The sequence below is a fragment of the Gallinula chloropus genome (genome assembly GCF_964237585.1).
Source record: "Gallinula chloropus genome assembly, chromosome: 19".
Classification (NCBI taxonomy): Eukaryota; Metazoa; Chordata; class Aves; order Gruiformes; family Rallidae; genus Gallinula; species Gallinula chloropus.
In genome coordinates this window covers 6,615,084-6,639,713 of record NC_140104.1, presented here as the reverse complement: position 1 = coordinate 6,639,713, position 24,630 = coordinate 6,615,084, and the positions used below count along the sequence as shown (strand labels likewise).

Below are 24,630 nucleotides of genomic sequence, written 5' to 3'. Positions count from 1 at the left end.
AAAACAAGCACCACCAGCTCTCTGGGGCAAACTGCACTGAGTCTGGAAATCCCGTTGAAACGAAGGGATGGAATCAAGAACTGGCAAGCTGCTCTAATTACTGCTGAGTAACACAGAGCCACATTCAAGCAGCACTGAGGCTACGGAGGGAACTGCTTCCCAGGCAGGAAATACCGTGGCTGCAGAGGGCGGCTCTGTCCCGCTGACAATCCTGCACCCACAGAAACCTGGGGAGGTTCAGCGAGAGCAGAAGCTGATCTCTGCTGGATGCTTTGCTCCTGGAAGCTTCAGCTACAGGCAGCTCCTTAAACACAGCTAGAAAGAAAAGAACTGATTTCCATCTCAGAGGGAAACATGTCTCATGGACCATCAGCCCCCTAATTACCCAGCTTTATGCTTTAAAAGGCTACTGAGCACAGTTTGGCAGACCATCTGCAGCTGACACCATCTGCATGGCTTCTTGTTATTCACAGACCTTTGTTAAAAAAGCCCTGCTGGAGCCCAGCCTGGGGTTTAAAGCTCCTGGCTACACCAGCAGCATCAAGCAATGCATCCCATGCCTCCCGGGAGGCTGTGGCAGTGCTGGCATGTCCTCCTCCAAAGGCTCTTTGCAGAATAATAAAAGCAGAGCAATTCCTGTTAAAATTTTGCTTCTCTGCTCCCAAAAGGAGACGTTTTGTCCTGCACAAAAGCTGCACGACGCCTCCTTCCCCGGGCCGACAAGAGACGGAGCTTCCAAGGGAGGCTGATGCCTTCAACCACGATGCCCAGTGTGGTGCTTGAAATACAGCCTATGTCAGCAGGTCCCAGGCACCAGGGTGAAGACTGAATAGCTAAAGGAATAAATGACTTGCTTTTCAATGGCATACCACACCGGCTTCCCATTGTTTTACTGCTCAAGATGTAGGGGTTTCAAACAGGGCGGAGAGAGTGGCTGGTGGAGGACATGAGGATCTCCCTTGCTGGGTGTTGTAGTATTACTGCCAGGAGACAGAACCCTGGATGCAAATGTGTTTGCTGTGATTGGAGTCAATAAAACCTGCTAGCACAGTGCAGCACGCTGCAAAAGCCCATTCCTCCTACGCCTGCTTGCTAAGACATGAGTTCAGGCCCTCTGGGATCCGCATTTCTCTGGCTGCTATCGATGACATCACTGACATCTAAGGAGCTGCAGGAATGCCGAGAATGCAGCTCCGGGCTCCTGGGGATGCTGAGCTCATCAGCTGCTACAGGAGGCACGAAAGATGGGGTGCCTGAGTCCCAGTGCTGGGTCATTTGCCACCTTCCCCTTCCAACGTACAGGCGCAGATCCTGTTTTTAAAGGCCACACAACCCCCGGTCACACAGGGTTGCACCAGTCTGAACAGCAAAGTTAGACCTGTTTGAGCATTCATTTCATGGGTGATGCTGAGCAGGAATGATGACGTCAGCACAGGCACACAGGGGCTGATCCAGAACTGCTGCCACCCCGTGACCCCGTCTCACAGGCCAGAGCAATCCCAGCTTTCCATCCCTTTCCAGTGTCCTGCTGAAGTTACTCATCTGGAGGATGTGCCCAGAGCACAGGGGTTGACAGCCCAGAGGGTTTCACAAGCACACCTCACTGCCTCTTCACCCCTTCATACCTCCTTCCACAACACCCTCCACAAATGACCTCTGCAGAGGATTTCAGCTGAGCCAATCAGTATTTTTTTGATGATGTTCTGATGTGACACCTCCAAACCCAACCTCTGTCAGCTCTGACACGCACCCCTGGCTATCACCATCCTTGAGGTACATAAGCAAGCTTGCATCCTGGGCAGTCCAGCAACTAAAGGCATCCCAGACGTTCCACACTGAACTTGAAGCAGGTAAGCATGAAACTCTTCCCCTTAGTTTCAGCCTGTTGAGAGCCTCTGAAGACTCCAGCATTCATCACCAAAGGGCATGTCTCCACACAGAGGCTCTTAGGGATGAGGATGACACAGCTCTTGGCCCAGCACTCAAGAGGCTGAGGCCAAAAAGGTGAAGAAATTTCCATTTTCAGCCACCTCTGCGGCTGCGTTCGGAGCAGCACGGAGCTGCAAACAGGCAGGATCAAGGACAGATGGGGAGGAGAGTGAAATCCCTTCCCTGCTGAGCAGAATGAGATCCAGTAGATTACCTACCCACTGCTTTCACTGGAGGCCACCCAACGATGTGACCAAACGTGACTCTCAAATGGTATGGGAGCTCTAGGAGCTTCCTTCAGTGCAGGGCAGGAAGGGAGCCAGGCACAGCCCATGTGTTTGAGGCAGTGAAAGTAGGTTAGTTGCGACATCATCTCCACTGGAGGAGGATCCAGCTCTCATCAACCCATGTTCTCCTCCAGAAGGGATCAGAGATCCAAAAGGAGGGTGAATGCCGGGGTAACAAGGACATCTGGAGTCACAGCAGTTGGGACTAGAAGTTCAGAAAGGAGCACAGCCCTCCCACGAGTCTCTCTCATCTCTGGTTACTGCAGGTCAGAGACGTGATGGAGGGAGCTGCCAGCCCAACACCTGCCAATTCGGCTTTATTCTGCTTTCTACCTAACAATGATGCTGGTCCTTGCCAGAGAAAGACTGGGAATGCTGCTGTGGCTGCTCAGCAGAGAAACTGCACTGTGGAAAATCTGCCATCTGCACCTTGAGTTGACTGGTGCAGACCCTGGTCCCTAGGCAGTTCCTTTTCTCCCGATTCCCAAGGGTGGAGGCATTGGTGAACTCATAGATCTCCCTCTGTACCTGCTGCTTTTCATCTTGCTGTGCTCCCCCTCACCAAGACAGGATCTCTGATCCAGGGTTCATCACACAGCTGTGCTGGAAGCATAGAGAACAGTTCTTTAATGTTGTATCTCACCCCCGACCCCCCCCACGTTACGAGGCTCCACACTCCTGCCCTGACAGGCTGTGAAAACAGTGGGTGTCCATGTCCCAGCTCCTTCTCCCAGCTCCCACTGCCTGGTGCAGGCAGCATGGATCTGCAGCAGCCCTCTGTACAGCTCTGCCTTGCTGGCATTGACATCACCACCCAGAACCTGCTGAAATGGCTGCCCACCGCTGCCTGCCAGCTCTGGAAGGGACAACCCTTTGTTACAGCTCAGTGGGTTTCTCCCCTGCCACAGGTCAGTTGATTTCCCCACCAAGACCCCCCAGGTGTTCCCCTGAACAGTGTGCACCTACGCTGCCCGGCGTGCCAAGCCCTTGGTTTCCTCATGCAATCCCCACTTGCTGGCACTCTGTGAGGACAAAAATCCATTGTAACCAAAACCTTCAAGCCTGTGGAGCACTGCCTGGGTGGTTTCTGTTGTACTAGGAATCAGTGCAGCACTTGAGAACACTGGGATAAATCATTAACAAGTCATTATTGTTCACAGGTATTTTTGGCAGGAAACCACTGAGGTCAGCTTGGACACGCTGCTGTGGGGTAGTGGGGGAGGCACTTTTCCCAGAGAAGTATTCAAATCCTCCTCTAACACCAAAAACCAGCCTGAAAGCGACCTTCCCTGATGAATCTCACTGACACCAGGAGTGCCACAACCCCTCCTTCCTGCTCTTCTTGGCCTGAGCTGTCTTCTCACCTCTGTGATCAAGTCCTTTATGACTGCAAAGCGCCTGCTGTCCTGGCACACACGAGATGACGTTAACCATGAGCCCCCTTCACAGTGTGGGCAGGCTGAGAGCCCCAAACTCTACTTCTCATTTTCCCATCCTACAATCTCAGGGCTCACATCAATCAGGGGCTGGGGAATCCCCACAGGCTGCTGCTTCTCCCAGAGATCTGCCCAAGGACGGCTGCTTGTGGCTCTTCGGAAACCCGCAGAGATGACACTTCTGTCAACTGTATCAACCACTCCTTCTGTCCCCAGCAAAATCCATTGTTTTAGTGAGCAAGACAATGCTCCTGCTTCTATGTGTGGGGAGGGGGCAGGGGTCCATACATCGTTTGCTTCCTGAGCCCACTGCTGCTGGCAGACAGCTGGGCAGCCATCGAGAGCCCTCTCCCTGGTGAATATTCCGGAGGCTGGTCCATCCTCACACTGCCAGACACTCCAGCTCCATGAAGCACTATTTATCCTCCTTGTCGTTTGGTTTCCTGCTCCAGTGGCCAGCTGGCCACTGACCCCGTTGCTGTTGGAAAGGCAGAGCCAAAGGACACTTCCAGAGCATCGTGATGTGGCAATCGCTTCGCTTGGAGGGATGAGGTTGTTTTAAAATTAAGTAAGCAAACAATCCTGACACAAACAGCTCAAAGGCTGTTGGGTGGTGTTCAGTGTGTGCCCCTGGCTAGGAGATACAACCTGAGATGGGGTTGCCTTGAAAGCCCTCAAAACCTCCTACAAAAGGCTGTGGAGTCAGCCCAGCTGCCCAGCCAGGTCTGGATGGCTTGGTGGTGAGCTTTTTTGCTAAGGAAAAGCACTTTTTGCTAAGGAGAAGCACTTTTTGCTAAGGAAAAAGTACTTTCAACTTTGACATTTACAAAACGCCTTTTGTAAGCACATAAAAAAATAAGAATTTCCCTTCCAAACTCACCAGCTTCTGGACACATTCAGGGAAGCCAAGAAAATTAGTCAGGTAACAAAGTCCAGGTCCTGAGCCCACGTTTCCATCTTTCTCTAAAAAATACTGACTCCACCACCACAGAGCCAGGCAGAGAGATTTGTACCTCAAAGGCAAGTGGCAGCTCCTTCAGAAGACCCTGAAATACGGTTATGTAACTCAAAGCAGATTTTCTGCCCAGCCTGAGGTTGCCATGTGTCCCAAGAGCAGAGGCTGTGCCTCCCCAGGAGGTTCTTCTTTCTGATGATGTTCTGCAGCAACCTGCCCACCGCCTTGTCCCATCACCAACCTGGAGCTGTATTTGAGCTGCTGGAGCCCCAGGGGTTTTTTTCTTGGAAGAATTTTTTGCTATAATAGACTGAAAACATACATGGAACTGCAGCCTGAAAAGGCAAAGAAATGGACAACTGCTTCAGGGTAGAACAAGGAGCCCTGGGCTACAGATGTGCAGGAATAGTGGAAATAGGATTTGGAAGAGTTTAATATTTCCATCCCTGAGGAGGTGACTGCAGGGGTGACTGAGGGAGGTGACTGCAGGCAAGTTCTGTATCTCCCATCATAAGCAGCAGTGATGGAAGATGGGTGCCCCTCGCTCACCCCTCCCCAGGAAGAGACACGGATGGAGCTCCCATGGGTTGGGATAAGGACAGCAGAAGGGGAACAACAACGGAGCCCTGTGACAGAAGACACACACGTGATGCTACAGAGCACCCCCTGACCTGACAGGGTGGTAACACAGACCAACCCGGTGCCTGACCACACTCAGCCTGTCCCAGAGCTGTGTGGACCCACTGCCCCCCCACCAACCTCTTTTACAGGGGGGATGTCCTGTGGTGTGGAAAACACCCTGGGCCAGCTCAGCTCACCTGTGCTGGCTGCCTGGGGAGGGTCACTCTGTCCTGGCCAGAACCAGGACAGCTGGTCACACAGGTCTCTATGCTGTGGGTCTCAAAAGTGACTGCAAACCCCACCACATGTGTCTTCTTCAAGGACAACATTTTCTTCTTTCCCTAGGCTGCCCCACGGCTCCTGAACTACTTGTTGATGAGGCCTCCCCAAGTTTTCATGACATCCTACTGCTGCACCTCTGTGCAGAAGACTCATGACAAGGCTGCCATCAAGTAGGGTTTGGCTAGAGTGGTTTCTCCCAAACCCTTCTGAGTTTAACACTGTCCTATTGACTCTGAGATACAGCCTGAGATACAGTCAACATTTCAAGGATCTTCACATGATGGAGCACCCAACAGAGACACCTGAGTCCAGCTGTGGGATTTACAGTCTCCTCAGCCTACTAAAGCATGTACCAGGGATCCTCCCCTCCCCCTTCTTCCTAAGGACTGTTCCTTTCCTGGCATTTTGTCTGATTACTGCCACTCCCAGAGCTGATCCTAGACCCCCCCTCCTCCCAAATTCATCTGCCCCATCTGGGCAGGGCTGGGCCATTGGCTGCCATCCCTCACTTCCATAACTTCCAACTCTCCATTTCCCTGGTCCTCGGGAACCCCTTTCATACCCCAGGACTGGGGATGAACATCAAGTCGATTATAAAACAATTTCTTTTGTTGATAGAAAATTCTTTGCAGGGCGTGAACAGCAGGAGAAAGAAAGGACTCCTCTGAACTGCGAGCGGGCTGGAAACCCCCGGAGGGCAAGAATCCGATCCCTCAGTCTTTGAGGAGCGCAGGCCTGTCTGTACAGGCTGCAGGAGCAGCCAGCCCAGGAGAGCTTTGTGTGTGCAAGGCTGACAATTACACACAGCAGCCCTCTCCTTGCCAGCGCAGCGCGCGAGGTTCGATCGCAGCCTGCGGTTCCCGGGCGTAAAATGGCTTCGCTCTTCTCGCTCGCACCCCTGGATGGGCCTGGTCCTTCTCACCCCCTACTCAACCCCCTGCCACAGGGGCAGACCAACCTCAGCACCTCTCAACCCACCACCCTACACAGCCTCCCTCCCCCGCCCCCCCCCCCACCCCATGTGCCCTTCACCAGCCGGCTCATCCAGCCCGAAATAGATCTTCCACTGCTCAGAACCTACCGGTGCATCCTGACAGAGCTGCTCAGGAGGAAGAAACCCTCCATTCACTGATCACAACACCCTCCTGCCTATGAGGTATCAGGTTCAGATTGGATATTAGATATTAGAAAGCATTTTTTCACTGAAAGAGTTGTCAGGGCCTGGAACAGGCTGCCCAGGGAGGGGCTGAGTCACCTTCCCTGGATGTGTTTAAAGCAAGGGTAGGTGAGGTACTTAGGGATCTGGTTTAGTTTAGGATGGGAACGGTTGGACTTGATGATCTTAAAGGTCTTTTCCAACCTTGTGATTCTGTGATTCTGTGATCCTTACCCCACGGAACCGCTCTGCCTCTCACAGCAGGCACAGCATGCAGGGATTCTGCAGATGCCACCCAACAATCCGCGACCGTCTCAATCCACGCGTGTAGAAAGGACTCACAGAGCACCCCTGTTTTGCACACTGGGCTGGAAATGCTCCTTACAAAGAAGCAGTTTCTTAACTAGGGCTGAGCTGGAGAAGCCAAGCTCCCCAGGTCCCATGTTTGTCAGAAGCATGGCTCCTGTGTTGTTCATAGTGGCTGCTGCTACTCACAGACTTGGGCATCCAGCCCTGCCCTGGATCAGCCCCATCTTCTTCCCCACAGGACCCAAGTCTTTCCAAGGGGGACTGGACATTTCAGTAAAACAAGAAATACAGACACACACACACACAGACATACACTAATCAATGATGCAGAAAATTTTAAGAATGAGTTTGAAATTCCCAGTGAAGATCCCTAAACCATGAGTATCAGAAGTACCATCAGCCCGACAGTGTCTCTTGGTGCAGCTATGAGCAGCCCAACAAGGGTCAGACCCATCCAACACCATTCGTGTTCCACATCCAGGAAAACCCACGGGAGTGTTGGCTGCTCCCCTACGTGTGTTTTCTTCCCCTACTCCAACCACACAGCTTCTCTACTGGGTTTTGCAGTCTCATGCAGTGAGACTATATAATACAGCTTTTATATACATACATAAATATATATATACACACATAAAACATATACACTAATGGCTCCATCCCAGCTGTTCTGCTGCACACAGTGTTCAGTACCAGCCTCCAAGCACAGAGAAAGCAAAGCCAATGGACCTGGGAGAGGGCAAAAGATCTAGAACTCTCTATTTCTGGACCCCAGCATTGTGACCAAACACGTTCTGAGTGTCTGTGGTTTAACCCCTCACCACCTCAGGGTTTCAGGTGGTAACATGGTCCTCAGCGATGCTGGGCGGCTGCTCTCTGGTTTATTTCTGGTGGCAGCCCCCTGGGCTGGGACTCTGCTCAGCCCAGTACCCTCCAGCCCCAGGATGGGATTTTCCCAGAGGCCAGTTACAGCCTCTTCTGCCATTCCCTTCCTTTCTGCAAGGAGCACTCTGTGCTCGTTCCAGTTCTGCTGCCACAGCCCCTGTGGTCCCCTGACAAAGGATGCCCTGTAAATCAGCACATCTTCAAGCCACCCTGGGTTCTGCTCAAAAACTGCAGTGGGGAGGAGACCCTTCTCCCCCTCACACTGTGGCTGAGGAAACACTCCTGCTTGTTTCTTCACTACAAAGGCTGTCTAGTACCTCTGGTACCTCTGGTGCCATCTCACACCATCAGCCTGGACCCGCAGGCTGGTCCTCACAGCCCACCTACTGCCACTGGGCTGGCTGGGGCAGGGGCACTGGGCAGGGAAGCGGGGGCTGGCAGCAAGGGAAGGTCTGCTCAAGGGAAGCTCAGCTCCAGTCTGATTAGGAATGTGAGGAGAGCCGAGAAGAAAGCGTAGGGTGTGGAAAAATAAGGAGGAGGAAGATTGTTTTGGAGGAGAATAGGTCCAGAGCTCTGGGCAGTTTCATTAGAGGAATATTAAGTAAATGAGTCAGAGCTTGCGGTGCCTGAGGCTCGGGAAAGCTGCTGCTGGTGTGAAGGGATGGCAAGGGAAAGCGAGGTTCGTGGCATGCTGTCTGCATATGAAATTCAACCATAACAAAACAAGAGGAAACATGTTGCCTGCCTAATACTTTTATTAACATTTGCAGAGATTAAGTGCTGCAGACGTTCGATCGGTGCCTCTGTCTGTGCCCGGCTCAAGCTCTGCCTTGCTCTGGGCTGGAGACTTCAGGGAGCATTTTCCAACTCGCTGGGCCGAGCACTGGGCGCTCCCCTCTCCAGCAGCACCCGCCACGCCACGCCGCCGGCTCCGGCTCTGAGAGTAACTGTGTGTGTCAGGCTTTAGGTATTCTAAGCTGGAATCCCCATGCCAAATCTGTCTCTTAATTCCTGCACCTAAAAAAAATGGGATATTGGGCTGATACCTGCCATGCAAGAACGCTGTGTGTAGCGATAGATGCGCAGGAACACAGGCGTGTGAGTATCTGTGCCCATATGCACATGGATATGTCTGTCTGTCTGTGGATCTGTTTTATATCCAGCAGGTCAAAGGAGGTGATTCTCTCCCTCTGCTCTGCCCTGGTCAGGACCCACCTGGAGTATTGTGTCCAGTTCTGGGCTCCCTGGGATAAAAGGGACAGGGATCTCCTGGAGAGAGTCCAGAGGAGGCTATGAAGGTGATTAAGGGCCTGGAGCATCTCCCCTGTGAGGAAAGGCTGAGTGAGCTGGGACTGTTAAATCTAGAGAAAAGAAGCCTGAGAGGGGATCTGATCAATGGTTATCAATATCTTAAGCATGGGATGCAGGGGGAAATGGGCAGCCCCTTTTCAGTGTCTATGGGGACAGGACAAGGGGCAATGGCTGCAAGTTGGAGCACAGGAAGTTCCACACCAACATGGGGAAGAACTTTTCCCCGGTGAGGGTGAGGGAGCCCTGGGACAGGCTGCCCAGGGGGTGTGGAGTCTCCTTCTCTGGAGAGATTCCAGCCCTGTCTGGACACCGACCTGTGTGACCTGTCCCAGGGACCCTGCTTTGGCAGGGGGTTGGACCTGATGATCTCTGGAGGTCCCTTCCAACCCCTACGATTCTGTGCTCTACCTTGCACCTCAAGCCACTGCCAAATTAAAGGTTTAAATTAAGCAGAAAGAGCTCTTCTCACAGGCCCAGAGTTACATTCCCTGATGAGAGATGCTGTGGAAGTGTAACAGATCCCGAAAGCCATGTGGGTTCTTGGCTCACAGTCCAATTGTCCTGTCTTTGGGTGCCTCCAATGCTAATGACTGTCAGGACTGGAGAGGACACACACACCTTGATCTCTTTTCCTAACTTGAAGCAGCAACCACCTATACCAACATCCTACTCTACGTGTACGTAGCCCACACACTGCTGAGCCTTTCCCTCCTTCAGAAGCAAGCCTAATGAAGACTGTGCCCATATACTACATGGTTCACCTGCCCAGGGGCAGACGCCTGCCCTCTACTAGACAAGTTGACCCCAAGAAGCCCCACTCCTTTCCAGTGACTTTCCACAAAAGGGGTAAAGCTGATCTGCACAGAAGACCAAGTCTAACAGTACGGGCTAGAAGAAATGAGCATCATTTCAGATCTCATTTTTCTCTTCTGTGTAAAGAAACCTTTGACTTTGTGTTCTCCAAGAAATATAGGGAAACTACTGAAGTTTCCCTATATTTAGAGCAAAGCAAGTCACTGCTCTACATAAAACTCCTGACCCGCAGGAGGTGATGACAGAAGCGATTTATGACCATGGGCACCCACGCCGCTCATCACACTGATAGAAGAGGTTCAACACTGCCTAATACGCTCATAAAACACGCAGAAGAACCTCCACAGAATCAAACTCTTGACTCAGGCCTTCATACTTCCTTTAAATCTGGATCCAGGCTTTGATGTCAAATAATTAAACCAGCCACGCAGTTTAGCAAGGCCGGGGTTATCGCTGGTATCTCTGTGGGAGGCCCCACAAGAGGTGCAGCGCGGTCGTTCCCGTGCCGTACGCAGCCTGGTTGAGCTCACTCCTCTTGACCTCCTGTTCCACCACCTCTGCAAGGTCGCTCGACGCCTTGGAAGAGCCAAGATGCAATACAACAACCTGTATTCGCTGGGCTCCAGACAGCAGCACGCCGACACAAACACTGATCAAACACCGCCCCAGCAACACTGGAACAGCATTGCCCAGCAATAAGAGGAGAATGAAAAGGCATTATCAACGTGACTTTTGTTCAGCTATCCCAATTTACAACCTTGGTTTCTCATTTGATCCTGAACTTCCAGTCAATAATGGGTAAAAGTACATGGCATTCTTACATTCCTATAAGGTAGTCACATCTCCTTGCTTCTCAATTGTGATTTTCTAGGTATTTTTTTTTTGCCAGGCAAGACCCCTGCAGGGAGGTCCAAGGATGCAGAATGTAGCTGAATACTTGCAAAGCTTATTTTAAGAAAGCATATCACAGCTGGCACAAGAGACAACACTGTTTCCTAGCTTATTCAATGTAGAACTTCATTTATTGTGTTTTAGTCATAAATCCCTTTATGGTTTGGATCTTACAGATACTCAAACCTGTTTCTTTTTCTGTGTTGCTATGCAGCAAGTCAGAACCGTGTCAAACACTGAGTTTTTAACACCTGGATTGAATTTTTGGAGGGCTAAATGATTTCGGTGGAAGCACTTTGAAAACCTGAAAGAAACTCAATTCCCACCACGGTGTTTGATGATGTCAGACTTCCAGGCATCTGGTAAGCATCTCTGTTTACACAGGTTGTGTCTTCAGGGAGTGAGTTCAGAGAAACGAGTGTTTTATTTCCCATTTGATGCTCTGAAGAGCTTACAATGAATTACCTGAGCTGATAACGTGGTTAAGTGAGGGCTCCATGCACTGGTGTATGTGGGCTGTACACCCAGATCTTATAATACCTGAACAGAGGAGCACAGGAAATCGGTCACTGGAGAGGCAATTACTGAAATGAAGGGGAAATACACGGGGAGATGCTTATCTTGTTAAAACATGATGGAAAACAAAGCAAAACAAAACAGTGAAACACAGAGAAACCCAAGGATATCAGCTTACAGGTGCAGCCTGAGTGGAAATGACAGGTATATTTTCCCTGTAAATACATCTGAAAGACAGCTGAGTTCCTGAAGTTACTCTGAACTCTGGCAAAACACCACGGAACATCAAAATTTAAGGATGAATTTAAGGATGAATTTAAGGATGAAAGAGAAATGACTTTGAAACACAAAGTTCTTCACTGGGTGTCTGCTGTGCAGAAACCAGCCCTGGACTCCCCCAGTTCAAACAAGCCATCCTTTTTCCTACTGGATGGCATTTTTGGTTTACAACCCGTTCACTGCTGCCTTGTGAGTCTTCATCCCTGTAGCAGTGACAGACAAAATGACACCGGTTCCTTCAACGCTGGGTGAAAACTCAGCTGGGCTTTGCATAAGCTGAGCGTAACAAGAAGAGTAACTCCTACAAAAACTTTTGGTAAACCTGATATTTCAGTTAATTCTTTAAATTTTTAATTTCTCAGGTGAAGAGAGACAATGCAATTTGGTAGAGATGCGAGGCTGAGGGAGCTGGGCTTGTTCAGCCTGGAGAAGAGAAGGCTGTGGGGGGACCTCACTGCAGCCTGCCAGTCCCTGAAGGGAGCAGAGAAACAGGAGGGGAATCAGCTTGTTCAAAGGGTAGAGAATGGCAGGACAAGGGGGATGGAGTGAAGCTGAAGGAGGGAAGGTTTAAATTGGATATTAGGGGGAAGTTCTTTCTAGAGAGAGAGGTGAGGGGCTGGAACAGGCTGCCCAAAGAGGGGTTGGGTGCCCCATCCCTGGGGGTGTTCAAGGCCAGGTTGGATGGGGCCCTGGGCAACCTTGTGTAGCTCCAGGTCTGGAGTTTGGTGTCTCTGCCTGTGGCAGGGGGCTGGAGCTCTGTGACATCTGGGGTCCCTTCCAACCCAGACTAGTCTATGAGTCTATGATTCTATGATTCAGGGATGCATAACAGCCAGTCCCCAAACATTTCTACTGACCAGACTCTACACTCTTACGTACTCATAGGTGAGGCTTTAGGTGAAGAATAGATCAGAATAGCATTCAATATACACATATACATCATTCTGTTTTCTTTGACGTGTTCTAATCACTCAATCATGTCCATGGAACTGAAATGACATCGTTTAAAAACTGCCTATTTAACCAAAAAGTCGGTCAAATGGAGAAAGTTAGATTATTTCTTTCTGGGCATCTTGCTGTAGGTAACACAAAGACCTGCAAAATCATAAATAATGTCAAACAAGAGATAAACAAGAGACTGAGACTGAAGCCTCTGAAGATCACAGCAATCACCACACTGGATCAAAGGAAATCCTTAACACACACCCAAACTACAGACTGGTTTGTGTGGCCAAGCAGCAGCCAGACTGTCACTAGCCTCTCCAGACAATGCCATTTCCCTGCCAGGACACAGACAAGCTGCAATTCAGCATAGTATCTTCCTAAAGCTCCTTCAAATCTGTGCTAACATAAACACATCACCAAAAAACACCCAAACATCTTAAGCATCAGCAGCTTTCACCAGGGTTCAACGAGACTTTTCAGGTCCTACATAAACTTTAGAGAAGTTTAGAAATCTTCTCAAAATATCTGCAGTTCTTCAGCTCACCTAGAATCATAGAATCATAGGGGTTGGAAGGGACCTCCAGAGCTCATGGGGTCCAACTCCCCCTGCCAAAGCAGCTCCCCAGCTCATATTGCACAGGGCAGCGTCCAGACGGGGCTGGAATCTCTCCAGAGATGGGAGACTCCACACCCCCTGGGCAGCCTGTCCCAGGGCTCTGGCACCCTCACTGGGGAAAAGTTCTTCCCCATGTTGGTGTGGAACTTCCTGTGCTCCAACTTGCAGCCATTGTCCCTTGTCCTGTCCCCACAGACACTGAAAAGGGGCTGCCCATTTCCCCCTGCATCCCATGCTTAAGATATTGATAAACATCATTTATAAGGTCCCCCCTTAGTCTTCTTTTCTCCAGGCTGAACAGTCCCAGCTCACTCAGCCTTTCCTCACAGGGGAGATGCTCCAGGCCCTTCATCATCTCCGTAGCCTCCTCTGGACTCTCTCCAGGAGATCCCTGTCCCTTTTATCCCAGGGAGCCCAGCACTGGACACAACACTCCAGGTGGGGCCTGACCAGGGCAGAGTAGAGGGGGAGGATCACCTCCTTAGACCTGCTGGCCACACCTACTTAAACCCATGTTCGTACAGATGCTTAACCAGAGCTTATAAGCCATTAAAAATCTCTCAAAGTTCTTAACACGGTCAACAGAATTAAATAAACATAAGGAAGTTTGCCTTCACGGAAACATCAGGCCTCTCAATAGCAGCATTCATCTTGGTTACTCAAAGCAGGATGTCCACCCATAAATACCATCACCATTTCACCTTTTTTTTCCCCCTCACTTCATAAATCGTGGCACGAGGGTCAGATTACTGCTGTGGAAGAAGCTCACCATCATTAAGCAATCTTCTTTGAGATGCCTGTAAGTCAGTACCTACGTAGTCAGAATGTTGAGTAGGGATAAACTCTTCACTGTGGGCTACAACTCATCCCAACCACAGGGCTTCAGAGGAAGCAGAGACAGCTTATCACATGGATTCACACTATACATCTCAAACACACACAATTACTATCATCCTATCTTCTTTTCTTCTCCAAATGACAACCCACATGCATATTCAGAAGGTGATTACTCCTAAGCAGTAATTCCCTCTCTGTCTCTCCCCACAAGTTAAGTGGGGAGGGGTGTCTCCAGCATTGTAGAGTAGTCTGCAAACCACAGCCTGCCTCACTTGGCATCATTCCTGGCAGCAGTTGCAGTGCCATGGAGTTTAATGGAACTCCACACACCAGCTCTGCAGAAGGCAAGAAGGGAGACATCCTCTGGAGAGGCTATTGTACAACTTGACCTTTGGTGGAATTTACTGATGGCCGGAGGCACGAACACTCAGGCAGTATCACAACATCTCCTGATACAATATGTTATGCAATTACCAGTATCACTGCACCTCTTTATCTCACAGTCGGTGATACAAACAAACAGAGGCCACCTGACAGGTCTGGTTCTGTGCAGACAGGAAGGAGGTGGTCTGCTTGACATCAAATATCTGAGGAGACATACCACTTTATCCCTGAAGGTCTGGGGCTCTCTGAGGGGGGGGGGGGGGGAAGAAAAGCGATTTTCTGGCTCCAGTGAAAGATATGACCTCAGGAAAGCATGTAAGAAACCTTATCTGGAAAGGGGGAATATCTAACTCTGGATGTTAGATAGTGGGTCTTTCTTGCCCTCTGGCAGAACTTCTTGCTACCAGGAAAGCTGCATTTCAGAAACTGGTCAGAATAATAAACAAGTCACCACAGCCTCACGTTATGGTGCTGTCTGGGTGGAGAGACCCTGCTGAAGATGTCATGCTGGGATAGAGGGCAACACTTTCCTATAAAGCTCCATACATAATTTTAAGGACTATAGGGGTCAAAGGAAATTGTAAGTCCCTCAGATGGACAGAAATAGTTGCTCAGGTATCTGCACTGATGTAATCTATACATTACTGCTCATTAGTCCCAGTGAACAATCCAGAATCTCTGAAACACAGGTCTTTGTGGGGACAAGGTGTCTAAGTTGAGACAGGCTCTACTAAAAACCATTATCTAGCATGAAAATCTGGAGGTGGGAGTTCAGAGGACAGACTGGAGCAGATGTCTTGACTTTTGTGTGAATCAGTCTGAGGGCAGATGGACAAACTTCTCTGATAACTCTGGCTTCAGGGGTTCCTCAGGCTGTCCCAGGCAGACTGAAGTCTGCAGGATCACTGCTACTGCATCTTGCCTTACCTTGCAGTTGGCTTTCAGGGGAAGGAGGACAAGGCAGATATCAATTAATCCTTCAGACTACAGAACCAAGAATGTGCTTATCAGGAATCCTAGAACCAGTCTGACCTATCGGGAACAGAGCCAGTACTTGTTGGCATCTGAGGAAAAGAAGTCAATTTTGCAAACCCCCCAGCTTCTGCAAACTGCCTGTCCAGAGGTTATCATTTCTCCTTTGTAGTCTGTCAGCTGAACCAGCTGCCTACCACTGCATTCAGCATTCCCAACGCTGGGTTCCCAGCAGGCACACTGGATTCCCCAGCTCCACAGCGTGGAGAGGACCAAGACCTCAGAATATCTTAAAGACCTTAAAATGCAAATGGTATGGTTGTTAAGGGTTTGAACCAACAGGTACCAAAGAGAGGATTCCTAAAGTGACACGTGTCAGCAGTCTTAGGGCTTTAAAGCCTAGTTGACATTGGGTTTCTGAAGTTGTATTTCTATGTTGGGTGGTGGTCTAAAGAGACTACCTTGCTAAGCATTAACTTCTGATTCAAACTGACGTCCAGGAATTAATGCAATGCACTCTGTTATTTAACTTTCATACCCACCAAATCCACCAGAGACCCCACAGAAGAACAGTTGCTGAAGTGTTTTAGAGGCAGCGAGTCTGAGTTCTAGTCATTCATGTCATTCTGATCTGGAATTCACATACCTTTTGCCAAAACAACGGGATATTTAATCCCCAAACTGCTTTACTTACACTTGAAACTAAGATGTCAGATCTCAACTTGGTAAAACACTTACAACTCCTTTCATAGAGTGTATGGCAAGGGCAATTAATTCAGCTTCCTAGTCAGAATTTCTGTACATGACAGTCCATCACATTTCTGCCACTATTGTGATACTGAGCATGGCAATATGTGCTGGATAAACCCATTTGTTCACTGGAGACCAAATTACTGAGATGGAGAACAAAAGAGAGATCAAAGGGCCACTAATGCCCTTGACTAGCCCCTTCAGGGTTAGGGAAGTGATGAGGTGAGAATACATCCGTTGATCTAGGCAGATGATTCATGTCTGAAGCTGCAGAGGAAGAGGATACACACCCAAAATTTCAGATAATGTGAACGGGGTGGCTGCAGGGGGGGAAGAGAGTCTTCCACTCCAAGCTGGCGATCTGTTCCATCTTGTTCACAGAAGTAACCCACACAAACCAAGCATTTTTGATACAATATTCTCTTTACAACCTCTGAACGCTGACCCGTATGTTTTAGCACCTTGTTCTGAGATACAGCCAGAGACTCTGATGCTCCTTAAAAAAAACAGTGAAAAGGTCCCAAGACAACTCTTGGCCAACTCCTGCCTGACCCATGCTGGCAGTCAGCCCGAAGCTCTGAAGCATGAGATGTGATTACGATTCCCTAATGCAGACTGAAAGTGTTATGGGCAAATGAAAGGCAGTACGGCGCTTCCTGTTCCTCGCAGCCAGTGCAAGAAGGGGAAAACAAACAGGTTTTGAAGAAAAAAGAAAGCAAAAAAATCAGGAATGCAAAGGCAGAAAAGACCACCATGACCCTTCACACCACTGACGCCTGCTCTGTTCCCTGTCCTGTCTATATCCAATCCCAAGGCCTAGAAGGGAGGGAAGTCCAAAAGGGTGATAAAATAGGAGCATGCACTGCTCAGGTGTAGTATGTGCCCCTGTACTGAGGTTTGGTTTACAGGTCTGCTTTGTCTGTAAACCAAAATCTCCTGTATTTGATTCCTGGCAACCCCCTGACACACAGATTTTTACGCTACCAAAGACAGACAGACCTGAAGGCCAAACTGTGCTGCACGTTCTCTACTGCACAGATCTGTTACTTTTTTTTTTTCTTTTAGGTTAAAATTTGCTTGTTTTCAGACCAAGACTTGGTGGAAAGTCCACAGAAAGCTTCTGGCCATGTTTGAGAGCTCCATGCATGGAAAAACATGGAAATATAATCCAGAAAAGCACGTGTCAGTCTTTGCCCAAAACAAAGCCCGATACAGCAGAGCTCCCTGACCATACACAGTTTGGGACATTTGCCTTGCTCTGATGGTTCACAGCTTTCCTTTAACAGCAATGAATGTGCACACCATTCAGAAGAGCCTTCCATAATCTGTGGGAAATGCCTTACCAGGCCTTCAGCTGTACAGAGGCACAGAGCAGAGCCATTTCTCCAATGGCTCAGGACCCTTCTGGGCCCACAAACCCAGCCTGGTTGTAGCCAGCTGAGGCCTGTTTCCCTTCTGTAACCTCACCCCTCTGCCAGCTTATCTTTGGGAAACGTCCACTTGCTCCTTGGATATATTCCAAGACGGGTGTGCGTGGCCAGAAGCCCTCTGCTGACTGTCACTTGCTCCAGACCTGTGGATTTTGCCTCCTGTCCATGTATCTTTGCTCCACTGCATTTGGGTTTCTTTCTCCATTTTGTCCCTGCCCCATGTAAGTAACTGGGCCTCAGATCTGTGACCTTTTTAGCACTGAAAATCTTCAAGATGGGTCTACGCCTACGTGTGTCAAATAATTCTACTGGGACAACAACCAGCACCAGATGGTGAGCTGGGGAGTTGCAAGATTCAGGTTTAAAGTCCTTCAAACTCCTTCTTAAATAGAGAATAGCCTCCTCCCACCACACATTGTTGGGATCAGGAAAGGAGAAGACACACCATGCAAAGTTCCAGCTCAGCCTCTGCCTATGCTCAAGAGAGGGATGCTAGTTCTGAACCAGCCTCTAAGTTCAGCTTTGTTAGCAGCTAGTTGGCATTCCTTACTCTGCATCTGGAGATGTGTCTCACTTTTCAGACACACTTAAATCCTGGTGAGACACAACCCCCATCCCCACAGTTCTGCATCCAGCTCTGGCACCTTCAGCACAAGAAGGACATGGACCTCTTGGAGTGCATCCAGAGGAGGCCACAAGGATGACCCAAGGGCTGGAACACCTCTCCTGTGAAGACAGGCTGAGAGAGCTGGGCTGGTTCAGCCTGGAGAAGAGAAGGCTGCAGGGAGACCTCTGAGCCCCTTCCAGTCCCTGAAGGGACCTAAAAGAAAGCTGGGCAGGGCTGTTTGTAAGGGCAGGGAGCAATGGGATGAGGGGTGATGGGTTAAACTAGAGCAGGGCAGGGTTAGATGAGACCTGAGGAAGAAGTTTTTCACTCTGAGAGTGGTGAGACACTGGCACAGGTTGCCCAGAGAGGTGGTGGAGGCCCCATCCCTGGAGACATTCAGGGTCAGGGTGGATGGGACCCTGAGCAACCTGCTCTAGTGAAAGGCGTCCCTGCTCACTGCAGGGTGGGACCAGATGGCCTTGGAAGGTCCCTTCCCACCTAACGCAGTCTGTGAGTCTAAGATCCTCCACTAACACTATGACAGGCACCTCAGGTTATACTCCATACTGTGCCAATCCTCCACTAATACTTCATGTCCAATTTTTAATACATCTGGTTAGCCCAAGTGGTTTCCTGTACAGTGCCACGTGTCTGTACGGGGTTCCTCCTGCCTTTTGGATTCAGTGCTCTGCATGTTTCCCAAGGCTGCCTTTACTTTCCGGACTAGGATCTAGGTCACATCTAAAGATATTTTTTAAAGCCATAAGTCATTCACCTCGCCCTCTCACTTCAGTGCAATTTCCCGTTCTAAAGGTTAGTGTCAGAGTTCCACTTTTTGGTGCTGAGGCCACACGGTTTATTACACAGCAGCCAATGCCAGTGGCTCAGCTCTCACCAGCTCTTGAGTCAGTTCTCGCACATTACTTAGCACCACATCAAGAATATCTCTCTGTGTACTCTAGTACTAGCTGTTCCAAGAGGCAGAAAGTGCTGCTTTGAACTTACTCTTATTGTGCTATCTAACCAGTTTATTCACAGGTAATTTAAGTCCCCATTATCATTTGGTTAGACTTTCCCACTTCTTTGATCTCTGTCAACATTATGCACTCAACATCCTTTTGTTGATCCAGGAGCTAGTAGTATAGAAGACTACTAATATATTTACTTTCTTATGGGTTGGGAGGGTAACTCTAAGTGGCTAAGTAGGTGATTACAATTCTCCAACTGCACTATGCATTGCAACATTGGAAACGCTCTCCATTTCCAGGATAATCACAGTGGGTCCATGGCACCAATTTCAAGGGTTAATTATCATTGCGACACCCTTCTTTTGTGAACATATCTATGTTTGACTTCCAGCTTCCGAGTTGGACACAACACCTAAAAATAATGATTCAGGATACTCCTCTGAGTCTCACTTATTGCACCATAACTAGAAGACTGACTTCCAAAAATCATGGGTTTTAAATAACATATTTCTTAGAGGAAAAGAAAGTGGCTAATCCTTGCTTTGGGCGTTCAGAACCTCTAAGGGGTTTGTTCTGTGTTCTCAAGGGGCTTTTTCTTTCAGTAATAAGCTAAAACAATGTGCTCAGTGGGTAAATCAGAGTTGACTTTCTCCTGCAATCAGTTAACTATGTAACTGCTAAGATTATATGGAAATGAAACGAGGTATTGTGAGGCCTGAGATAAAATAAAGCGTGTTGGGAAAACTGAGTAGAGACTTTTGTTTGCTAAATAAGACGACTGTTCCACTGGTCTACATATCTACATGCTTTTTCTATATGTAAGCATTTCAAGTGGTTGGCAGTTGATTGCTTTGCCTTCTCTGTAGTTAATAGAGCAGTTTGGGTTTATTTATCTTTTTCTAAATATCATTTTTGAGGACTTTTGCCAAACTTTCAAAGATATTTCCAAAATACTAGCCCCAGCCTAGAGACTCTAACAATCCTGGCCACACCACACCTAACAACGGTGTCACCCTTTCCCTTCTATACAAGATTGGTGCTATATATACACACAAATAAAAATTTAAAAACTACCAATGGTCAGTCTTAATTATGTTTGTTTGTATATACATTATGCTTAAAAAAAAAACCCCAAAACAATGAAAAACAACTTAAAGTGCTGAACCATTTCCCAAATAATCTTTTTTCTTCCACAATAGTAGAATTCTGCTGTAATTTCTTTTGGAGAAATCTTATATCCCCTTCTCTCAAGTTACTCCAGCCACCCTCTCCTTTTCTTCCCAAGACTTTCCTTATTTCCCTTTCTATCTTCAAGCAGCGTGAACTCTCTCCAGTATCCAGTGGAGACAGAGGTGCAGGCAAGAAGGAAGCCAAGATTTATCCCTCAAAATCAGTTAACAGCACAGCAAAAATACTGAAACCGAGGGCTGTAACATTGTACTGGTGATGGGAAAACAGGTACAAAGCAGCAAACAGCCGTAGCAATTGCAGTTTGGTGGGCCTGGTGCACCCTTGGCTGCTCATGGATCGCCAGTTACCAGGAAGATCCCACTATGTTCTTTCCAACCTACATGTCTGGAAGGTTTGGTTCTTCCACCTTTAATACTTTTCCTTTGCTCTTCCCTTCCCTGGGCCTGTTTCAGCAGCAGCCAGGCTCCTGCAATAAGCTCCACAGAGCCCCAGACCTGCAGCCACGTGCGAGCTGCAAACTGGTTCCCAACGCCGCTTCTCCTGCGTTAGGCAATCGTTAATGTTTGGAGCATGTGCTCCCTGAACAAGCTTGAAGATGATTTCTGACAGAAGTCTAAGGTGTTGGTTTTTTGACCTATAAAGTCCTGAGTGGCTCTGCCTACTTGAGAAATTCCTCTCCCTTTGCATCATCCCGCATCGTGCAGAGTGCCAGAGGTAACGCCGCCTGGATAAACGGAAAGGGGCAGGTGGCAGGCAGGTCCTGCGCGGCTCCCTGGCACCGACCCCACTCACCCACCCCTGCACGGTGACCCACAAAACTGGAAACCCAGAGACTTGCCTGGAAGAACCAGTCGCAGGGGCAAGGGGAGTGAGGGAGAATTCAACACAGGGGGTTATTTCATTTTAGGTGAAGTATTGTTGAAGTTAGCTTCTGAGATCACAACACGCTCTGATCAAAGTCCGTTTCTGAGGTGCTGCCAGTGAGCACAGCGGGGAGAAATGGAACCTCAAAAACATTCTGCCAGCAGCACGTTTGGTCAGGCTCCATCACTTACATGCTGGATTTTCTATATTACATGAAGAACGTGCTTCTGGAAGTAAAGTACACTGGCCAGAACACTCTGAAGATAATGATAAGCGAAAGAGAACTTTAGCAGAATATAGGCCTAATTCTGCACTGCCCATCCTGAAGCAATCCTCTTATAGCACTGAACCGAGCGAGCACTGCTTTGAAAACAGGACTGGGCCATCCACCCTTCTGCTCCAAGCTAAGCTCTGCAGTTGGTGCTTTCCTGCGATGTGCACGGTGGCCGACCGTGTCTATGGGCTCTGACATCACCATGAAGGCCCATCCAAAAACGGTGTCAGAACTAGACACCCTTAACTCGTTTAGCGTAAAGACAAGCAGGCCGTGTGCTTCAGTTGGGATGGTATGCACGAACAGGCCCTGGTTTATTTAAGCAAGAGGTCCAATGACATCAAAGTTCAGCACATGACCTAAGGTTTTTGGGGGATTGGGATATTGACAACCACACATGAGAGGAGAGGTCCCCATGGAGCACACCGCAGGTCTCTTGGGGGTCTGGCTGCCTACAAGCTAAGATCAGTCCCTCCTCCTAATTTCTTGCTTCTTTTGGGCCTTCACAGTCAGGGCCCTGTTTCTGGTTGTGCCTTTCCAGAGGCAGGATCCCAGTGCAGGATCAGGACCCAAACGCCTTGAAATACCGTTTTGTATCCTGAGGTTCGACATGTGGCGGCGGAATTACAAACTGCACCGTAAGACACACACGAGAGGTCACAGGAACACTTGACTGAGCTTTACTGGCACGGGGCAAACATCCTGCTGCAGAAGGCACAGCCTGACCCCCCGATCCCTGCCTTGCCGCCTGAAACCAGACCCGGATGATTTTCCACACCGGATTCAGTGGGATACGGGGTAGGAACGATCACCTGCGCACACGTAGTGGCGGAATCAAGGCCTAAAAACATACACAGCGCCGGTCAGTATCTGTGTACACAAACTCAACCGATTAGATTAGCGTTTCCCCAACCCTCTCCATTTCAAGGAGGATTTTTAAAGAACTGAGCTTGTTTGTAAACCCGACACTGGTCACACTTCAGTATCCTCCCTTGTGCTGCCCTGACGGTGGGCAACACAAAATTCCCTCTTCGGATCCCTGTGCTCAGTTAAAAACATCCAGACATCGCTCAGGAGAGGTTATCACCTCCTCATTTCAGAAAGGGCCACACTCTACACTTTGTGCCCAGTTGCAACACCACTGTAGTTTTTGACTAAATATTGACTTTCCTGGATATTGCCTCATGACAGAACAGGACCTTGAGTACATTTGGGTAAGATTATTTTTTTTTTTTTTTAGCCTGGCAATATAATTTTATAGCACAGGTTTCATTCCACGTCGTTCAAAAGGTCTGCAAAACCAGGCTCCAGAAACCTTGCCGACTGCCCGCGTTCATTTTCAGACAGGTGACCACACTCTACAGCTGGTGCAACCCTATTCCTTTTCTGACAGCACAGAATTTATTCCTTTGTATTTTAATTTAAATTTCCAAGCTACAAATGTAATTAAGATTACAACATAACCACATTTGGAATGTCAAGACCAGGAAAAGCCATGCAAACAGAAAATGTAAAATGAGTGCAGGCTATTTTGTCTTTCTTGTTTGCTTGTTTTCACAAATAAAGCACATAACCACCAAGGTTACCAACAGCCATGAGACACTGCACGCCAGGCCTCACAAACCTGAGCTCACAACTTAGCACATGCAAGAGATGGGTCTGTTGGCAGACCAGCAGCATCTACACCTCGCGGCGAGGAGTTCAGATGTTCTCTCCTTGGTAAAGCTTAGAAACCAGCACTAATTTCACTGGTAAAACACACGGTGGTGACAGCCAGGAACCACTGAACGGGTGAAATTCAACGTTCAGAGGCAGGAAATACAGAGCATGGTAACTAGCAGGGTTGGTCATTCTGGCAAGCAGAGGCCAGCCAGGTGTTTTGGCTGTACCAGAACCCCAGCTTTGAGCAGAGGGGTGCAGGAAACCTGCCGGATTTCACCAAAGAAAAATCCTAATCGTGTTTTCTGTCAGGTGTTCGGTGTCCCGACGTGTGACTCGACACACTCAGCTTTATACCCTCAATTAAGATAGGCCATAATTTTCATGGCATCAGCTGACCACATCCAACGTTCAGCCTTGCCACAAGCACAGCTACGGATCGTGACCGGATGGAGAATCAACTGTCTGCAGGACCCTTTCCGGCTGCAAGCAGTGAGCAGGGCTGGGGTAGTACAAAGGGGAAAACCAGCTTTATGTGGACAGCTCACCTAAAACAATACCTCCTTGCTTGGGGTCTAAATCTGCAGTGGGGAAACAACCAAATGCGCCGCACTGGGAGCGAAGCAGCAAGGAGAGGAAAGAGGGACAGGGCAGGAGTGGGGAGGAAAGGTGGGTGGAGACGGGGAAAACGCAGCGGCCCTTACCTGGAGCAGTTTTCCTTCAGCTGGAGTCACCTCAGCAACGTTTGCAAACTCCCCTTCCAGCGTGATGGGCTGCACTTGCGGGGGCATCACCCGAATGATGGCCTTCTGTGCCGCCGACCTCTCCGACTCGACCGCCGCCGCTAGCACCAGCCCTGAATGGCCGAGTCCTGCGCGCAGGGTCGCCATGAGCAGCCAGGGCCAGAGGACAGCCAGCTGCAGCTGGGGGCCAGCACTCATGCTACCAGCTGCAGCAGCGGGCTCTGGCCACACATACCGCTCAGGAACGTGTCCTCACCCTGCGGCAAGCTCCAACCGTCGGCAAAGCTCGTCAGGTTTCCAAGCGTGCGGTCCCAGCGATGGGGAGGCGGGAGGGAGAGAGGAGAGAGGGGCTCGGTCACCGCCAGCGCTGCTCACTGGACAACTTCTCCGGTTCTCGCCATCAGCGTTTCTCTTCCTTGGTGCCACGTGCTCAAAGGCCGCTGGGAGCTCAAAGGCATACTTTAAACAAACAAACTTTACAAAAAAAAAATAAAAATCCTAGATTAGGAGTCCCTCCTCCAGCAGATAAATCCAGGAAGGTCAGCGAAAGAGGCTGCAAGCGAGAAATCAGTTCAGATACGCAGGCACAGGAGGGAGCAGCTCGTCAGCCCCACGGAGATGAGCTGCTTGGAGATCTCCCCACGGAGCTGGTGTCCTCCTGCCTCCTGCCCAAGAGTGAGGAAGATCCACGGGTTCGAAACATCCATCTCAAGTACCCTTGGG

The 24,630-nt window shown here is 49.3% G+C and overlaps 1 protein-coding gene across 1 annotated transcript in view; it reads right to left on the bottom strand.

Moving 5' to 3' along the window:
* The window catches only part of RNF43 (ring finger protein 43), a gene marked incomplete at its 5' end in the record, with an annotated part of 49,586 nt that extends 25,481 nt beyond the window's left edge, over positions 1–24,105 (bottom strand). The window contains one exon of the mRNA XM_084272947.1: positions 23,869–24,105. Coding sequence (XP_084129073.1) covers positions 23,869–24,105 — 237 coding nt within the window. The remainder of the gene's footprint in view (positions 1–23,868) is intronic.
* Positions 24,106–24,630: the final 525 nt, after the last annotated feature.